Here is an 18,980-nt window from a genome sequence, read left to right as displayed (position 1 = left end):
TAGGAGGATCTAATCATCCTGCAATTTTGGCCCATAATTAAGCTTCTCCAATCAGGACAGATTTTCTGCAAGCTGGTCAAATCTGATACCTGGTTCCTCAGTTTATAATCTTAGGAAGGATGAGGAAAGTTTACAGGACTAGAAAATAAGTTTGTTAAGAGAATTAATATATTCTCCCGACACCCAGGGTACCAAGCCTTCCCCACTCACCCACCCCCCACTTAAGATTACGACCCATGAACCTTCAAATCACTCATATTGAAAGGAAGAATGAAGGACCACACCAAAAGTGACCAGATAGGCATTGTTTCCCAAACAGTGCAGATCCCCCCAAATAGTGTAGGTTCCTTCTAATAGTACACATTCTCTAAAGAAGGAAAGATTCCCACAAATAGTGCAGTTTGCCCCAAATAGAGATTTTCCCCCACAAATAGTGAATAGCTCTTCCCCCATCAGTACAGATAGATTGTCCCAAAGAGTGCAGATACCCATTTTGGAAGACTCCTTAGCACACACCCAGAGCACCTCTGGGGTAAACCTTTCTCTGCCAGCAGATACCACAAATCAATGCTGGGTCTCAAGCCTCTCAGCTAAGCCTGCAAGGCTCGTCCCTCTTTAATTTGCCTTGGTCACTGAATGACAAAATAAGACATCCCCCAGCACCCCAATCTGTTACATAAAATAAATCAGTGGGAATGGCTTCTCCTTAGAGAAAAGCGTCCACTTTAGGCTACTCAGCGTCCGGCCCACCTTTGGCTTTGAGCACGTATTCAGCTCTGCTGGCCCTAGGGGTCCACTAAAATCCGCACAACCGTCCACCCTCTCTGACCTGCCCCCCCCCCCCCCCGCCGCGGTGCGCATTCCAGCTTTCCAACCTCACCGTGCAGCTTGCAGTAAAAGAGTCGCTAGGGTTATTTTTCCTGGCCTCGCTTCGCTGTCCCGAGCCTGCAGGGAGCTTTCCGAAAGACATCGCCTCCCCCCCCCCCTCCCCCCAAAGCCTGAGCAGCTTCTGGACGCTGCCGGTTCCCCCACCCCGGGGGAATCAGGACTTCGAACCATTCTGACTCGGCCCCGGGCCGAATCTGGAGGCTGAAACTGCCTGGGGTCCCAGCGGAGGGCTTATTTTTGCCCTACTTCACATGGGGGGTGGGGGGTCAAATCGCATTAACGCCAAACCACCAACTGGGCGGGGAGCTAGTGGCTAATTGCACAAAAAAGACTTACTGCTGAAGCCTAACTTTGCAGGCGGCTGCTTCGGTGGTTTCAGGCCATAGTTTAGCCACCTCATATCCCACCCGACTCCCTAGAAGGCAGCGAAAGCTTCCCTAGGTGGCCGGAGCACACTGCCAGTTTGAGATGGCAAGTAAGAAGGAACCTTAGGTGTCTTAGCACTTTGGCGAGTGGTCATTTGAAGCAGGTTTCCTTGCCTTTTCTGGCGAGTAAGAAAGTTTTGGCATCTGGAAGTGTCAGACATGAGCCTTTTGCAATAAATCATCCTGAAAAGCATTCAAATCAGACAAGCGTCTAGAGACCCTTCAGACACTCCACCCCTCAAATCCCAGATCAAAGAGCAGTTTCTAGAATCATAAACACCTATTATATGCAGAATCCCGCTTATCTACAGGGCACTGAAACTAGGAGAAAAGCAAGGGACTGCTGCTGCTGCTGCTGGTGGTGGTGGTGGTGTGGTGTGTGTGTGTGTGTGTGTGTGTGTGTGTGTGTGTGTGTGTGTGTGTGTGTGTGTGTTGGGGCTGGGGGGGTGGCTGTCTGTTGCTGTAAGCCCTGCGCACAGATTCACAAAGTTCGTTAAATGGCCTATCTTGGGGACTGCTCCACCAGCCGCTCAGCCCTCCCCTCACCCGTTCCCGGAGTCCTCCACAGCTGGCGGGACGCTCAGTAGCGCTGGAGCTGGACTTTCGCCTTCGCCTGCTTTGTGTCAACCAGAGGAAGCAGGTGCGGTACAGTAGGAGGGAGACAGAGAACCAACTTGTTCCTAGTGCCCAGGACAACGACCACTCTTAGACGGGGCACCAGGCAGCTGACCTGCGTGAGAAATACTGAACCTCTAAACCCAAATATTCCTGAACGCAGAGCACTCCCTGACCGTGTCAGCTCCCGCTGAAATCTCCCCCTCCGTGCATGGTTTGCCCACAACACGGGATATTTGAATTCTCCGGGAATAAAGATCAGTGGGGGGTGGGGGTAGAGGTAGAAAAGGGTAGAAAGAGGAAGAATCTAAGGACAGGACCTGGAAGCATCTTCGACTTTGAGAGACCAAGTCTCTCCTCTCCCCAAGAGTTAAATAAAGACTCGGTCCCAGCTTGCCTTGCTGTTTTCGTGGTCAGTCCAGAGTCCAGATCATATGGAAATTTCAAACCCGGAACCTGTCTGGCCCCAGCGAACTTGTGAGGCTGAGGCCAGGGGGCGGCGGGGCTGGGGCGGGGAGGGCCAGGAAGGAGAGCGCCCCCATTCCCAGCTGGGAGCGGAGCCACCGCGAAACCACGGGAAGGGGCGGCTGGAACCGCGTGTCGGGGAGCCTCCTCGGAGTCGAGATTACTCGACACGTGTCTTTTACTCCTCACAATGCATTTCTTACAGGTGATTTATGAACGGACCTCTTTGATCAGGGATGGTTTTATCTGTCCACAGCTACAAATGACAGATGCGGCTGCCAAAGGTTGTCCTCTCCCCTTCCCAAATGCCGTTGCGTTTTTCTTGGGCGATCCTGGCCCCCTGGCTTTACTCCCCTACCCCCAACCCCGTTTGGAGTTGCAATCCCTCCCAAAGGTTTAAGTCAACAAATACCGTTGGGCCTGGTCAGTGGGGAGCCGTGGTGCATGGATTTGGGGAACACCATCTGTCTGGTGCTACATTTGTTTACTTTCTAAGAATTGCCCCTGCTAGATACCTGGAAAGTTAGCTTCCAGGTAAAGGTTCGCCTTCTTACGAAGGTTAGACCCTGTAGGCCCAGTCCCCTGGGCCTGGCTTTGCAGAGATGGCGAGTGCTGCAGCAGGAGCTAGGAGACAGAAAGCAGCTTCAGTCCGCTGGCTAGGGCTCCTCAGAACAACCGTTTTGGCTTAATTGGGGAAAGAAGGAGGCTGCAGGAAGGGGGACCGGATCACATTACGGACCCTCCTAGTCCCTAATAGGTAAAGGAAAAGCGGGAGTCTCTGAAGCAGTTATTAAGTGTGTGTGTGTGTGTGTGTGTGTGTGTGTGTGTGTGTGTGTTAGTATTTCATTAAAACCATATCCTGAAACAAAGAGTTTTCCTTTCATGTTTCTTATACTTGTTATTATTTTGACAGGAATTCTAAAAACAGGGCTTTTCAAGTCAAAGATATTCCAGGAGATGTCTGCCCCTTATTTTCCCCTCCCCCTCCCTCTACCCAACTGCTCTTGGTATCATTATCCTGGTAAGGATTCTTTCTTGTGTTCCTGATTTAGCCTGAGGACATTTAATAGCTGGCTGGATTAAATATTGCAGACTCCTGCCTGGCTATTTGAAAATCCGGGTCGTGGACTGTGCCTAACATCAGAGAAGGAAAACTGATCTATGAGATGTGTTTTAAATTTCACTCAGTCTGCAGAGCGAGATGGAAAAGGAAGGATTCTTCTCCAGCCTGGGTCTCTTTTCTGTGCTACAAACTCAGAAGTTTTAAAAGGTGTGTGCTGATGGGAGGTGGCAAGAGGAGTCAGGGGTGGATGAAGCAAGAGACTAACAGAAATCTCCTTCAAAGTACACATGGGATTTACAAGAATGGTTTAAAGAATCCTGTTAGGGAAGGAGGACTCCACCCCTGAGGAGTGGAGCACCTACAAAAATCTAAAGAAGCTCACCTCACTGTTAAATTTGCAGTGGGAAGATGTTCTCTGGTACACTTGCTTTCAACAGTAGCCTCCGCCCTTTTAAGTTGCAGTGCGGGGGGAGGGGGACACAGGAAGGGGGGGTAATGTAGAGAAGTGTTATGGTGGAGACCTGGAGGTTCCCCCAAAGAAAGTTTTGGGGGGTTCAATCTTGTGATTCCTTGAAGACCAGACAAATCCAAATGGGCAGGATATGGCTATAGGGTCAGAATCCAGGAAGTTTAGGGCCTATAGCCAGATAATATGATATGAACCCTAAAGCAATACATCACAGTTAGATAAGGCTAGAAGTATATTGAGACTATGCTATGGAAAGACCTGCCATTTCGAATGATTCACCGCCCCCCCCTCCCTACCTCCCCCCTTCTCGTCTCCCTGAAAGCCTGGAAGAAATTCTAAGAATAAGATAAACCCTGACAGTAAAGTTGGAATGAATATTATGGAAGAAACTTTTACTCTAACCTTTCAAGTTTGGTTTAAAGCATAGAGCTCTATGAAAAGCTATATAGTAAATAAGCCAGATACAGTATGAATGGCTTAGGGACAGTATTGTACCTATGAGAATAGCCATAGCACCGTTACTGTACTGTATACTCTTACTGTATGGCAGGCAAACATTTCTGAAAACATTTAAACTCTCATTGTGTGCAGAGATCCTCACCTGGCCACACATTAGCATTAACAAAGACTTCCATAAACATCCCTCTTAAACACAGAAAAGGAAGTCTTATTCATTTTCCAAACAAAGTAAGCTGTTAATTCCTTTACATTTTGTTTAGAGGCAAAACTTCCCTTTAAGATGGGGGGTGGGGAGTGTCTTATGTGCACAGGTCTTGGGGGGGGGGGGAAGTCCCTTCTCAATCAAAGCAGTCTCTTGTCTTGGTGAAACCCTTCCCCGTGGACTCCAGGATCCCCTGGGCACTAGTTCCCAGCCCCAGGAGGGAGGGATCACGCGCACATCTTTCAGCCCATCCAAGCATCTTGATGGTTTAGGGTCTGTGAAGCCTGGCATTCCGGTTCTCCGCTTATCACTCTCTGGCCCTTCAAATAGGCAATTGATTAGTTTCAGCTTTTCCAAACTGAGATCCAATACTTTCCTCTTCAGGATCAAATGCGAAGAAGAAGGGAGAGAAGCCTGGGAGGTGAGGTATGTGGAGAAGGAAAACACAAGAGCTGAGGAGAAACAAAGGCCATGCTGGGCCGGGAAGAAACAGTTAAGATGATGAGCCTTCACTTTCCACGAGTGAGTATTTAAGAGAGAAAAGAGATATTTCAAAAGAGGAGGTTGCTGATTTATGCCTGGATTTCCTTGCAAGCCTTCCTTGTGCTTAAGGGCGTGGCTCCACTTGCAACTTGCACATCTGTTCTCTTCACGTGACATTTCATAAAAGCTTTAACATCTGGGCAAGATAAACTTCCTCAGGTACCTGCTCAACTTTTCACTTGTCACACTCGCTTCCCCAGCAAGTCCCTTTCACCTCTGCCTTAGGCCTTGGTGGCCATTCCCTTGCTATTCTTTGTTCTAGCCTTCAGTCAAAATTCCCCCCAAAAAATGACCCCTCCCAGTGACAACCTTTGCTAAAGCCATTTTCTTCAGCACACCCAGAGGTCTCTTGTCTAGTGCTCCACTCAGCAGGTAGATGAAGGCAATGCCTTGAATCCAGGAATAAAAGTCTTATTTCAATTCCGGTTCCAGACCAAAAACAAAACAACAGAGGAAAACCTGCCCTGTAAGCAGCATTCACACTTGGTCAGCCTGGATCTTACCCTTGGCCCACCGTCCTCGGTACAACCAGAAAGTGGGTAGCTGATGTTGTCCGTTCAGGGAGCTCTCCCTCTATCTGGTAGACGTTTTGGCTGCAAGTTTTACAGAAATGTAATTTCACTTATCCCGCTCCTAATCTCCCCTCCCCCAAGAAGGCTGTCTTCTGGAAGGAACGCTTTTCGCATTGCTTTCGCCTCTCCTAGTCTGAAGTTTTGCTCCTCTGGCCTCAGCCTACATCGCATGTAAAAAAAAAAAAAAAAAAAAAAAAAAAAAAAAACCAACGACAAGAGCGCCAGCTTAGGTAAGAGGAAAAAGAAGGAACAGAAAACCAGTCCACGTAAACAATAAAGAAGCCACTAAAGGCCTCGCTACAGCAAACCCCAAATGATCTTGTTGCAGGGCGCCCACGAAATCCCCACTGTAATTGACTGTTTTCCTTGAGGTTTTCTGACCATGTGCTTTTTGCTGTTATGACTCTGGTACATGAAGATGCATTAGCGGATACTCACACCCCGACCTTTCCCGAGGCTTAACTCTCTGGCCTTTATCAACCAAGAGAAAAGCAGTTCCGCGCGTGTAAGAGATTGTAACTCGCTCCACCTTCCAGCGACCTGCCACAGCCTCCTTGTTACTTTATAGACATCTGGGAATTCCATACATGCCTCAAACTCCAATTACACACCTTCTTCAAAGGACGCATGCTTTGATTTGCTAAGAACATTAAGTGGTGTTGTGTCTTGGGGCCTTGAAACCAAAGAGAATGGAAAACGCACCCTGCACCCAGTAGCCAAGTTTAGTAGGTCTGTCTTTTGCTACCCACTAAACACAGAAAATTAATCCTGTTTGTATTTTCAAAATTCAGTTTCCAAAGATAAGTCTGAGAAATACTGGCGTTGTTGCTGTTAAGAATAAAGAAGAAGGCGACTTCTTCCATTGTGTGGGAGCGCTTTCCTTCTACTTTCACTGGTGCTGGGGGTGGGGCACTCTTTATGACACATTAGCAGAAATTTCTGGAAAAGTGGCCCCTGGGGATTCCCTTCCCGACCCTCGGTTTGTCACTAATGCCGGCCTGTCTTTGGAAATTTGAGGTTGGGCCTTTGCCTGTGTCTGTATCTGCTTCCCCACGCTACCGCTGACACTTGGCGCAGCGGCTCCCTAGCAGCCGCCAAAGGCCCAGAGCCGTGGGTCCGTGCCATCCGCAGGAAGCAAGCGACATTGACACTCTCTCCATAGTGCCGGTTGGACTGCCACCCACGCTGGGGAGCCTGGGTAGGTGCCCTTCTGGTGCACCCTAAGCAGGTGAGACCCTGGTTCCCCACCGAGTTCTGTTTGGGTTTCCGCGGCGTTTGTTCCCCGCACCGCCACCCCCCCCCCGCAGGTTTGTTTGTTTTTCTTCAAATTACAGATGCAGGGAAAACCGCCTGACATCATGAGAGCAGGACAAATGCTCACTTTGAAGGATTCCTGGGCAGGACTTCAAGTGAAATCATATGCCTGAGAAGAACTTGATACTGGCCTAGAGAAAATAACTAGTTCTGACTTTGCCAAACCGTGGAATGTGCAAAATGCTCTACTTTTTTGCAAGAGGCCAAGTGTCCCTTAAAAAGCTCCCTTATGAATATGAGACCAAAGACCCCAGGGGCAGGAAGCGTGTGCCAATCTTGAATGTGGGAAGAAAGGACACAGGTTGTGTGAATTTCTGTTTGAGGTTATTTTATTAATGCGTAGCACTTTAGGTAAGAGATCTACTGGGTACCTGAATTCTCCACATTGTTTAATAGTGAGTGTGCACAAGAACCCAGAAATGTGTGCATGAGTACGCTTACCGCTGTTATCGAAGGTTTATCAATTAGAGAAAGTTTTTTAAGAAGTCCTAACAACTATTTTCACAGTAAAAACAAATTTAGTTCTTTAGATGGAAGACCATTTAAGCTATGTCTTCCTCTTAGCCAAAGCATTGTGGTAAGGGAACTAAGGCTGGAGTCCAGGCATTACATGGTAAGATTTAGCATCTCTGTGATGAACCGGTGGAACGGGTAATTTATCCAATGTGTAGTTTAAGGAAAGGTGACTATAATAAAATGAATAAATAGTAACATAAGATGACGATTACGGGAGAGGTGAACAAACAGGTCTTCTCTACTATACAGAGTGGAGAATTCAGTGTTGCATTAGTGGATGTGAGAGTATAGACATAACCTTGCAAGCTCAATATAGTCTAGGAAACAATTTCCACCACCAAGTTGCTTCACTTAAGTAATAGGACTTGTGAGCTTTTAAAGAAAGTCTATTTTTATGAAAATTCAGAATATATTACCTTTATTTTTCTGTAACTGTCAATATGGGATTTCCTTTCCCCGGTTTCTTTTTATAAAGAGAGAGAAAAAACTGTGGAAATAGGGAGGTGAGTGTGGAGCTACTCTTCTCTCAAGTGTGGAGCTTGGGATGCATTTACCTTCTCAGCCACGATGGGACTTCAGTCCTGCTGTCCTTCAAGACATCTGAAACATCAAATAGTCAGACCAGCTAGTGAGCACGGGTGTTCCCTCAAGAGAGTCTGGGAAATGGACAGGATGGGACAACTCACGCAAGAGGCAATTGTCATCTTGGTCTTCTCCCTCATCCTTTGAGGGCACTACCCTTACAGTTTTATCTTACACACTTACAATCAATCCACGAACGCACCGCAGATACACAACACAGAACAGACTTTTCTTTTCACTGTAAGGTAACATGATTACCAAAAAATTAAAAACAATAGAAACGTGAAGCCCAGGAACTCTTCATGGTTTCAGTAATATTTTAACATAACCCAATGCTACAGGCTCCTTATTTGTAAAACGTAGTATAAAATATTCACAACAATTAATTTATAATCATATCATGGCAACACTCAGTACTGCTTTGTGAAGGGGGAAAGAAAATGCTTCAGGCAATAAAGCAATCTCTACTTCAGCTATGTAAATGCACCCTACCTGGAGATGTGGGCTCCTTTGAGTGATGGTTGTGAATAAGACACCCCAATAATCTCCAGCTTGAGAACATTCCTATTTACATGCGAATGTATCCAGGTGGTGAAAAATTAAGAATAAAACTGATTTTTAAAAATCACTATTTTAGTTGTTAAAAAAAAAACAAAAACTATGTTTTTGTCCCAGAAAAATTCTGAATGAAATAAAAATCCAGGAATATCTGTCCTTGCCCTACAGAGCTTCAGGTGTGTGTGGACATGGTACTCACAGAAACCTGAACAGCTGTAGCATTTTATAATTGTAATTGTTCCAGAAGTTACCAAGGATACGGGAAATTTGGTTATTTATTTTACTCCACAGCTGTATATTCCTTATGTGTATTTTAACAGCATATTTCCCATAGGAATAACATTAATATAACAAATCCTTTTTTAACCAATCGGATACTGGGTATCATTCATTCACTCAAGAAGTAAGCAAATCACACAACTGTCTCCTGCTGAATTTAAATGTTCTACACACACGAAGTATAATATGTATGTATGTATGTATGTATGTATGTATGTATTGTTTTCATTAGCACACTGGCCTGTCACTGGAATATGCCTTTTTAGGAATCTTCACTGAAATTAAGGGAAGGATGAAAACACACACTAACAAGGAAATAATACTGGTTTCACATTGCTTATCGGAATGCTTTAGTTCAGACTGTAAGCAGAGGGTAGATGATGGCAAATCTGTTCAACTTTTGCTGCCCAAAGAACTAGCCCCGCTGAAACCAAGCTGTAATAATAATAGAGCTGTCCTTTAAATAGCATGGCTGTCTCTGTTGGTAGCTGGTTTATTTGAGGTTTTCACATCTTTGTTTATATTAGTGCCTCCACTCCCTCCTGGATGCCCCTAGAGTTAAACAAACAAGTATTTACCACCAAGTTAATCTGAGTTTTAAAAATATAGACCAAACTTTAAAGTTCTTAAAATTTTCAATCATATTTATTTATTGCAGAAAAAATAATATACAAAAGATATTTACAAACAGTCATAAAAATATGAATGCATTTAGACACCGGATCTATTTGCATTTACCATGGGTCATCAATAAATAAATAGAATGTTGTCTTTTGTATTTTATGTTTTTCTTTTCCCCCAGAGGAAGTATCTTTTTTTAAAGGAATTCACTGACTATGGTTTTGTAGGCCAGTTTGATCCCAGCGTTTTTATTTTTAAAGGTGTTGTTAAAATTCCTCTGGTTGTTACCATTTTAAAATGGAGAAAGTCCACAGCGATGCCTTTCCTGTCAGTGGCTGATTGGCACGACCTCTTGAAAATGCATGCACGAAAAAAATAAAAATAAAACATTCTTCGTCAAAAAGAGGGTGGGGGAGACACAAACAACTGTTCAGACTTCTATCAGAATGCAGAGGTGAAGGAGGTGCCGCCGCAGCCCCTCTGGGAATCTCTGTCCACGGGCCTACCTCGCTTTCTCTTTTAAAAGTGTGCCCCACGCCCTGATTCTTGTGAATGTGGGCTCTGCTCTTCTAATTTCCAAGAAAATCTTTGTCATATAGATTTATTTTTAGTTATCCAGCTCCAGAGTCTCTAGACTGTCCATTTTCTCCTTCTCTGGAAACAATGACATCTGCAAAAACCCAGAGGGAGAAAGTTGGTTATTCTGTGCGTATGTCTCTGTGGCTGTTTTCTAAAGACCACTAAGCCTTGTTATCACTACCAGAGAGAATTTTCGCTGAACAACCTGGAAGGATTTCAGCCCAAGGGCAAGAGGAAGTGGGTGGGCGGAAAGGAGGAGGTGGAATTTGGAAACATTTGTTTTAAGAAGAAGGGAATTTTTAAGAAGAAAGGCGGTGGGGGGGTGGGGTAGGCTCTCCAGGCACAAGGCCCCTACTCTTAACTTTCTCAGTTTTGTCACGCACACTCCCGCGCGCGCGCGCGCACACACACACACACACACACACACACACACACACCTCTCAAGGGTACGCACAATCCATCTCCCCGACCCGGAGCCGTTTCTCCGGTGGGGACCAAACTACCTGCCAGAGACAAGGGTGGGATTAGGTGGAGGTGTCTGACAAGGTGGAGGGCTGCAAAGAGTGAGGACACTGGGCGAGGTGGCCAGGGGGACTCGGCCTGGCCCGAAAAGATCCCCGGAGCCAGTCCTTACCTAGGTCTCCGGCCTGCCGAGGGGGTGGGGAGCTCCGTCTGCTAGTGAGACGCAGACATGGACCAGGCCCCCTCCATCCTCCAGACGGAGAAAGCGTAGCTGAGCCTCTCGTGGGCCACATAACTGCAGCTTGCCATCTTGGAGTCCAGCTCATCGCTCTGCAGGACCTGGTACAGGAAGTCGATGTACCTGGCCGCCAGTTTGAGGGTCTGAATCTTGCTCAGCTTGTCCGAGGGCAGCGTGGGGATGATCTTGCGCAGCGCAGCGAATGCTTCGTTCAGCGACTGCGTGCGCTGGCGCTCCCGCACGTTGGCCATGACCCGCTGAGTCTGCAGCTCCTCGTACGACTGCGGGCTCCCGCCCCCGCTGCTGCTGCCGCCGCCGCCTCCCGCGCCGCCGCTGCCGCTGCTGCTGCCTGCTGATTTCTTGCCGCGCTTGCCCTGGGCCGGGCTGCCCGGCTCGTCGCCACCTCCGATGCCCCCTCCCGTGGCCCCGCCGGGCCCCGCGCTGCCGCCCGCGCTGCGCCTACTGCTGCGTCGCTTGCGAGCTCCGCGCTTGCCGCTTGCGGGCTGCTGCCGGTCAGGCTCTTCCTCGCTGTTGCTCAGGCTGTCGTCTGCCGGCGAGACTGGCGAGCTGGACACGTCCTGCATCATCTCGCGGGCGGCGTCGTGCGGCCTCGCGGACCCGAGAGCGGGGGGAAGAGCAGTGGAGCGGGGAGCCCTAGCCCGCCAGCTTCCCCGCGCTCGGCGCCGGCCCGGGCGGTGCGGCCCGGAGGACGCAAGTAGGCGGGATGTGGGTGGGTGGGGGGGACCTCCGCGGGGAGGGCGTTGGAGGCGGGGAGGGAGGCGGGCGGGGGAGGGGACGGTGTGGAGGGCCCCGAGGTCCAAAAAGAAGGCGCCCGACGGCCGCACGCGCGCCCGGTTTGGGCCTAGCGCAGTCGATGGTGCTGGCGAGCCCGCGAGGTGTCTGAGAGTTGGGCGCGGGCTGCGGGCTTGTCGGCTCTTATACCTCCGTGCGGGCGGAAAGTTTGGGGGCAGCGGTGTCATTGGCCTGACGTGGGGAGGAGGGACTTTTCGAAGTTTTATAGGAAAGTTTCCGCTCTCCAGCCTCCTTCCCCCCCCCCCCGGCCCGGCCCCCCTTCCGCGGGGTCTAACAATTCGTCCTCCGAACCATTCAAAATCGACCTGGCCCTGGCGGCCAGCCCCTGCACCCGCCTCCCTCCCCCTCCCACAAAGCTCTCCCTCTCTGCTCTGTGGAGGACGAGGGGCGATTTCCTTCCGCGCCTGAGCGCGCGCCCAGCGCCCCCCGCACCCTAACGCAGTACCACGAACAGACAGAGGTGATTGTCCCTGCCGCTGTCGCAGTGCCCCTCCCGCCCCCCACGATATGACTGTGACAGCAGCAGTGGCAAGTGGCTTCGATGCACTGGGTGAAGTCTTATCCTGCCCAGGATCCCTCGGGGACCGTTGAGGGGTGGCCAGGGCCCGGGCTGAGAGGCAAGAAAAGTGTCAACAACCGAGTCCATCCAACGGTCAGGTAGAGGAAACCTCTGGTCCCCAGGGAGTCCTCGGGGCTGGCTAGCACTAAAAGCCGAGGGCGGTTCTGAAGACGTGGCCACATTGCGGGCGCTGTGGATTTGTGCCCGGCTTGCGTCTCAGCCCTCCTGGAGAAACATCTGGGCTCTCCTTTCCTGCTATGGTGACCCAATCTAAAGTTTCCCTATTCTCAAAAGACTGCGCCTCTGAAGGTGCTGGAACGAGGCTGAAGTGCTTTCTTCTACAGAGAAAAGCCTTTTCCTTAAGAAGGGAGCTAAGCAAAAGGAGTGGACCAGAGCCTTCGAGGTGACCCCGATGCACCACGCTGCCAGCCCAAGGCAGAGGGAGGACCTTGTGGCCATTTTATTCTGGTTATCCCCCAAATTGAGCCCTGAAGTGTAATCTTGAGTCAGCGTATAAGTTTAAGGTGGGGACCTCAATATCATTTACAGGGCTGCCTGCGCCTGGTCCGAAGTGAAGACTATCCCAGGTAGTCTTCCTAGGAGGTCGCATGAGTGGTTCAAATGCAGTCACTCAGCCATGTTGGTGCAAGTACTTCCACCTAATACCTTGAAAGCACAAGAGCTCTAAAGAAGATTCTCAAAAAACTAGAACCGGAGGGTTTTTTGAGCAAGCAGGAGAGTGGCCACGGGAAGCCTGTGTTTTTAGGGTTTTGTTTGTTTGTTTTATAGGATGAGGGTTTTAGGGGAGCCGGTTCAAGGTGATCCCTTACTCAGAAAGGCAATTCTGTGTCCGGAGGCAGGGGAGGCGAACGCCTTGAGCTCCTGCTGTGTTTTCAGGTTGGTGTTCTTGCGCAGGCTCCCAGTCGCCACTCTCCGGGTCAATCCCCCGGGGAACTGCTAGCTCAGCAAGTGCCCTTTTCTGGGTTGGACCAAAGGTCGCGGCCACCGACTTCCTGAGAAGCTGGAGGCCGGAGCCCCTGCAACGCAGGGCAGGCCACGTGGCTGCATCTTGCTGAAGCTCTCAGCTGGGTCCCGGAAACGCTGGGGTGTAGAATGCCTGGGGCTAGTCGGAGGGCTCAGCCTTTGTGCGGAGAGCTACTTCTGAGACCACTAAACCTGACTAAGTGTTCAACGTAGTAGAGATCCCCCTTCTTGGGGTTGCCTTGTACCAATTTTACTGATACCCAGAGACAATAACTACTCCGTGCCAACTGGCCTGCCTCGCCCGCCGCTGCCATATTTTAAAATGACAGCCTGGCTGAAAACCAGATTCTACTTGACCTCCACTTAATTTTAATAGCTCGTAGCCAATTCTTCTCAAAATAAAGCCACTCCTGCACCCTTGTATTTGCATCTTTCACCGACAAGAATTTATCTGCTGGAAACAAAACGTGGCAGAAATTCTACCTTATTCTCTACCAAGCGTTCTGTTTTCTAAATATGAATTGCAGAGTATCCACAGTTATGTTTTAGAAAGTGGTTGCGTAAATCTCGAGAATTTTCCATTTTAGCTATCTCCATTTTCCCTTTATTAACATCAATCTCAAAAATATTTTTTAAGCTGAATATTAAAAATAACACACGGTGAACGAGTGATAGGAACCTTTTCTCCCTTGGGGGACAAGGCTAAGGAAGACAAGGAGCCGGCAGAGGCAGGAGGAGTACTTCAGAGAAGGGAAGGGTTGAGGTGGAAGAGTTGGAGCAGGTGAGGAGAAACAGAACAATCGAGGTCATTAGCAAGGGAACCTTCCTCAAGGCGGCCAGTCTGCAGGCCAGCCCTGGCACTGCCCCTAAAGAAGCTGAAAGCCCCTGTCCTTACGGTACTGTTGGAATCTCGCCCCCCCCCCCCCCCCCCCCCCCCCCCCCCCCCGCTGAGGCAACGCTCCTGAAGCTAATGTGCTTGCTTAGAGGGGAGTTTAATGTGAATGAACTAACCAGTCATCTCGGGCTTGGAATCTTTCGAACAGGGTGACAAGGAATGATTTTAGTTGTGAGTAGTAGAAATTCCTCTTAAACCATTTCGCTAAGTGTGGCTAGAATGTACATTGTGAGCAGAAGGTAGTGTCTTGCCAGGGGCATCCAAGCTCAGCAATATCTAGGGTTTGATAACCGGTGCTGTGCTATGCGTGGTAAACTGGGGTGGGTTCAACTTCTTTTCAGGCTTTACCTAAGGCTTCTCTTTCCTGGCGATGCTAGGTAAGAGCGAGTCCTTTATGTGCCCACAAGTCTGATACAATTCTAGATCTCTCCTCGATGTGACAGTAATTGTGATTTGCACAGTACTTCAGCTTAATGTCTAAGAATTTGCTTTAATTTTCAAACCCCGATTTTGGTCTTTTAAGTAAAACAGTTTTACGACTTTCCCTTTAAGGCTTCTGCTGATCTGATGTCAGCTAGGGGCTGCTTTCTTTTGAAATGATGTGTTAGTTAGGAACTAACTAACTTTGACTACTTTAAAAAAGGAAGGAAGGAAGGAAGGAAGGAAGGAAGGAAGGAAGGAAGGAAGAACAAAAACAGTCACAAACGGTCACTGAAAACAACAAATGCCTTTTGCTCTTGAAGAATTCACAAGGAACTTTGCTTTTAGGCTGCAAACTTGGCATGTTTGTGGCTCTTCTTGAAGAGAGGGAGGGACGGAAGGAGAGAGAGAGAGAGAGAGAGAGAGAGAGAGAGAGAGAGAGAGAGAGAGAGAGATCATGCTGGGCACACAGAGCACCACTGTAATTATCCTTACACTTTGAGTGTGCTCTGGCATTTTCTTAGCAGCCAGATACAAATACTTTTAGATAAGGAAAAGAAACACACTGTAAATCGTTAGCAAGCTAGTAGGTTTTAGATTTGGATTTGTACAAAAATTGAATACCCTACACTGATTCTCTAGTCCTCTCTCCTTGGACTTTAGATGACAAGTTATTTACACCCTAGCTTGAGGTCCTGCCTGTGAATTCATGTCTTTGAATTGCTTAGGTGAAGCATAGGTGTTCTCCTGCAGAAGTGGGGGACATACTGGAAGGCTATAGTTCATTAGGTCTCAGATGAGGCTGTGCATCTTAGATTTCATCCTGTTTGGACGTTCTACAGGAATTTCCTGGTTTGGTATTTCAAAGAGATAATTTTTATGTAAGTGTAGTATCAAGCCTGCATAAGCACCATCCATCACTCCTGGTTTGCAGATGGCCTTCGTGATAATTGAACATCTCTGTCCTGCTATTGATTTTCTAACTCATGAATCTAACGGATTCTACTTTTATCTCCCTGCATTTCTTTAATAATATGGAACTAAAGTTATACAAGTTGATACTTTCAGTATAGAAGGTGAAAAATTAAAGAGCAAAAGAAACTGAAGGACCCCCTCCCCCTAAATGAGCAAATGAAATTGCAAATCCATGTTAATCGTTAGAACATCTGACATTCTGCATTTGGAGTGAGGATGGGATTAAGACTTATATCCTGGAGGAAGAGCAAGACCAAGACAAAAGAATACACAGTCTTACTTTTTTTTTTTTTTTTTTTTTTTTCTTGATTCTATTCTATTCTATTTAGGCTCATGGTACCTGCTGTTTGGAGAGTTGGTATCACATCTCACCGCTGGTTGACATGATTGAAATACACACTCCCCAGTTATTTTTGAGTTGTTCTGATAACTGAAGAAACAACCCAAAGAAATAGAGAACTCTTCAGGGCATTTTACCACGACCACAACGCCTGCTGTGTACTATTGCAATGTCTTCCTTTCAGCCATCCAGTGCTCAGCAATTATAAGTAGAAATCAGACAATTTATACTGCTTTCCCTTCTTCCAGTTTATTTTTTTCATTATTCAGAGCTTTCACCTGTCTGAGAGTCCCCCCTCCCTCCACGCCCCCCCAAAAGAAATGATAGTTGTTCTTGAAGCCTGCGTCCTATTCTCAGTTGTTTGAGTTGGTGCTTTCTTAAGAAAGCATGTTGTTTTTGCCAGTGACCACAAGAGGACACAATTTCCTAGGAACTTTGCTTAAGAAACTAACAAAATAGCATGCAATCCTCGAATGTCATTTTAGAGATATCCACCCTTTCTGTGTCACTTTTACTAATTTTAAAAGCATAAACATAAGTTAATCTTCAACTGTTAAGTGTTTTTATCTACTTATTGTGACACTTGGAAGAATTTAATGTCTATGGCAATGTGAAACCTTTAGTGTTGTAGTTAAGGAAAAATGTTTATATTTGACAGAGTTTGTGAAAGACTCTTGATGACCTCTCTTTTTAGAATCACGTTTAATAACAAAAAGAGATTATAAGAATTACATAAGCATGTCAAAATTCTTAGCTGGGTATGTTGTTTCAAAATTCTTAGCTGGGTGTGTTGGTATATGTTTAAAATCCCAACAGTTTCAAAGTTGAGAGAGTAGGATTGCTTGGAGTTAGGTATTACATAAATAAAATGTATGAGGTAAATAAATTATTTTGCAGAGATTGTAGGGTTTTCACTGTCTATATTTCTTCAAAATTATTATGCACAATCTTTGGTTAATTTATTCTTCCTCTTATCCCCTTCATTCTCTGAAAAGGGCGTAAGAGCAGATGAGTGACACATAGCTATACTGCCTACGCTGCAGAGGCAGAGGGAAGAGGAGCCGAAGTTTGAGGCTACCTTCGGAGAACAGTGAGAACCTGAGTTTAAAAAGGTTTTTTGACAGTTGATTACTTTGTAAATTAAAATGAATACTTCTTGTTCCTGTTTGTTGTCTTCTGGAGGAATCGCATCATATTGTTGTGTTTCTGCCACAGCAGGGCTGGGGAATCTTCAGTCTGTCACTGTTAAACTCTCACTTTGTATTTGTGTTTTTCGACAAATACGTCCCTCATAGAGTTTTAGGATACTCTGCTCTAGGCAATGAGCAATGGGCCAGAGATTTACAAAAAGAAAGGAAAAAAGAAGAGGAAAGCAAATAAGTAAAACAGGAAATAAATGCAGATAGATGGTTCAGAATCTGGAGAGGAAGGTGAAAGGACAGCCAGGGTAAGTGGAGAAGATGATACAGACTGAAGCTTCAGTGTGCAAGAAGAGTGCCACGGGCCTAAAAAACGAGGACGAAATTGTTACGCTGATATTGTAGAGCACCAGCATTAGGTAGGTAGATTTTTTTATATTTGTTCAAGGCGTTATTTCTCATCCTTTGGTAGAGCCAGTTAACTGAAGAAAATTTCCAATCATTGTTGTCCAAGACATAATAAGAAAGAAAAGACAGGTTGAAACGCTATGAAACTTTTAATTGCTGATGACGTTCATCTACTGGGTATGAATTCTCTTATATTAGAATGAATGTTGCAATATGCTGTCATTCCTGGAGCTCAGAGCACAGCTCATTTGGGCTAATACGGGTGTCATTACTTCATTGGAAATGCTATTGACCTTGGTACAGTTTCAGTATGCTCATAGCAGTTGCTAGGCCTTTGGATCACTGGTTATTTTCCATTGGACCTACCTATGAAAGCAAAGCTGGATATTTCTACAGCAGTCAGCAGAGCTCAGTATCTTTGCCTTCTTACAAAGAGCTTCAGTATATGAGGGAGGCTCGTTCTTCTTGTCTGCTGGAGAACTTGAGACATTGTCAGGATTAGACATTAGATTCTCCTAATGGTACATTTTGGAGACTTAAATTCTGATTTCCCAGAAGGGGATCCAGGTAGATACTGGGACTCCCAGCTGCACTCTGGGCAGAGTACTGTATGGAAGAGTTTGGGGGGCGGGGTTGCTATCCAGATGAGACTTGATAGACTGGTGGTCAGAGGTGGGAGGAATGTCTCCCTCCAATCTACCACCCCTATCAGAGGGATGGTGAATATGGCGGAAGAGGGTGGGAACCAGAAGTTACAAGTGAGGGGATAACAATCCAGATGTAATATGAATCAATTATAATAAATAAATAGAAAAAATTCTGGTTTCCATTGGCACTAATTTACTGCAGTATGGGTGTTGGTTCTTCTGTACCTGTTGATGACACTGTTAGAGACTGTTGTATTTATTATGTTAATTTCCTTGACATCAAGAAAGTCACAGAACATTGGAAAATAAAATGCTATTTATGCATATGAGGAAGTAAATAAAGTTCTGATACATTTTTGCAAAGAGTGCCCAGGAGGAACACTGAGGACTTAGTTGATCAAGGTGAGTTGTAAATTTGTACATTTGGAAAGTTCCTTCACACACTCAGAAGGCTTTCCCAGAAAGGAAAAGCTCAGAGATCAAATTGAAATACATAGGACATGATGCACGGCTTATGAGCTAATTTGAAGGAGGTGGGACCTACAGCTTGGTTACTGGGCATTCTAGGGTAGGCTGTGGGCAGGAAGGACTACATGACCACATGTGTGGCTTTTTCTCTTTCTTTTATTTATGAGCCTTTCCTATTGACTGTGTGCTTGAGTGGTCCAAAGTAAAGGATAAGCAATGATGAGGTGTGGCTAGAGCTAATGTGCAGTCTCTCTAAAGAGACAAGACAGGCACAGTCATCTACAGCTAGGGTCTAACACAGCCTGAGAAAGCTGTGGATCTTATCTGTCTTAGCCAGGAGTCAAGGACTATAGCATGGATGCCACAACTAGAGGTCCTATTTGTGACCCTGTGCCAGTACAAGTTCCTCATAAAGACAGGGCTACTAGGGCCTTATGATTATTTGATGCTCCTTAGTTTTCTTCTCCTTCCGTACTTGATGT

The 18,980-nt window shown here is 46.7% G+C and overlaps 1 protein-coding gene across 1 annotated transcript; it reads right to left on the bottom strand.

Annotated features, from left to right (window-relative positions):
- Positions 1 to 9,196: 9,196 nt before the first annotated feature.
- On the bottom strand, positions 9,197 to 11,739 carry Twist1 (twist family bHLH transcription factor 1). The gene is made up of 2 exons (XM_051144913.1): positions 10,785 to 11,739; positions 9,197 to 10,241 (listed from the first exon to the last, which is right to left on the bottom strand). Exon 1 carries the CDS (start codon positions 11,435 to 11,437, stop codon positions 10,826 to 10,828), a length of 612 nt encoding a protein of 203 aa, XP_051000870.1. The 5' UTR covers positions 11,438 to 11,739; the 3' UTR covers positions 9,197 to 10,241; positions 10,785 to 10,825.
- Between the last annotated feature and the right edge of the window lie 7,241 nt (positions 11,740 to 18,980).

The sequence above is a fragment of the Acomys russatus genome, chromosome 1, assembly GCF_903995435.1.
Source record: "Acomys russatus chromosome 1, mAcoRus1.1, whole genome shotgun sequence".
Lineage (NCBI taxonomy): Eukaryota > Metazoa > Chordata > Mammalia > Rodentia > Muridae > Acomys > Acomys russatus.
This window is presented reverse-complemented; position numbering and strand designations above follow the sequence as displayed.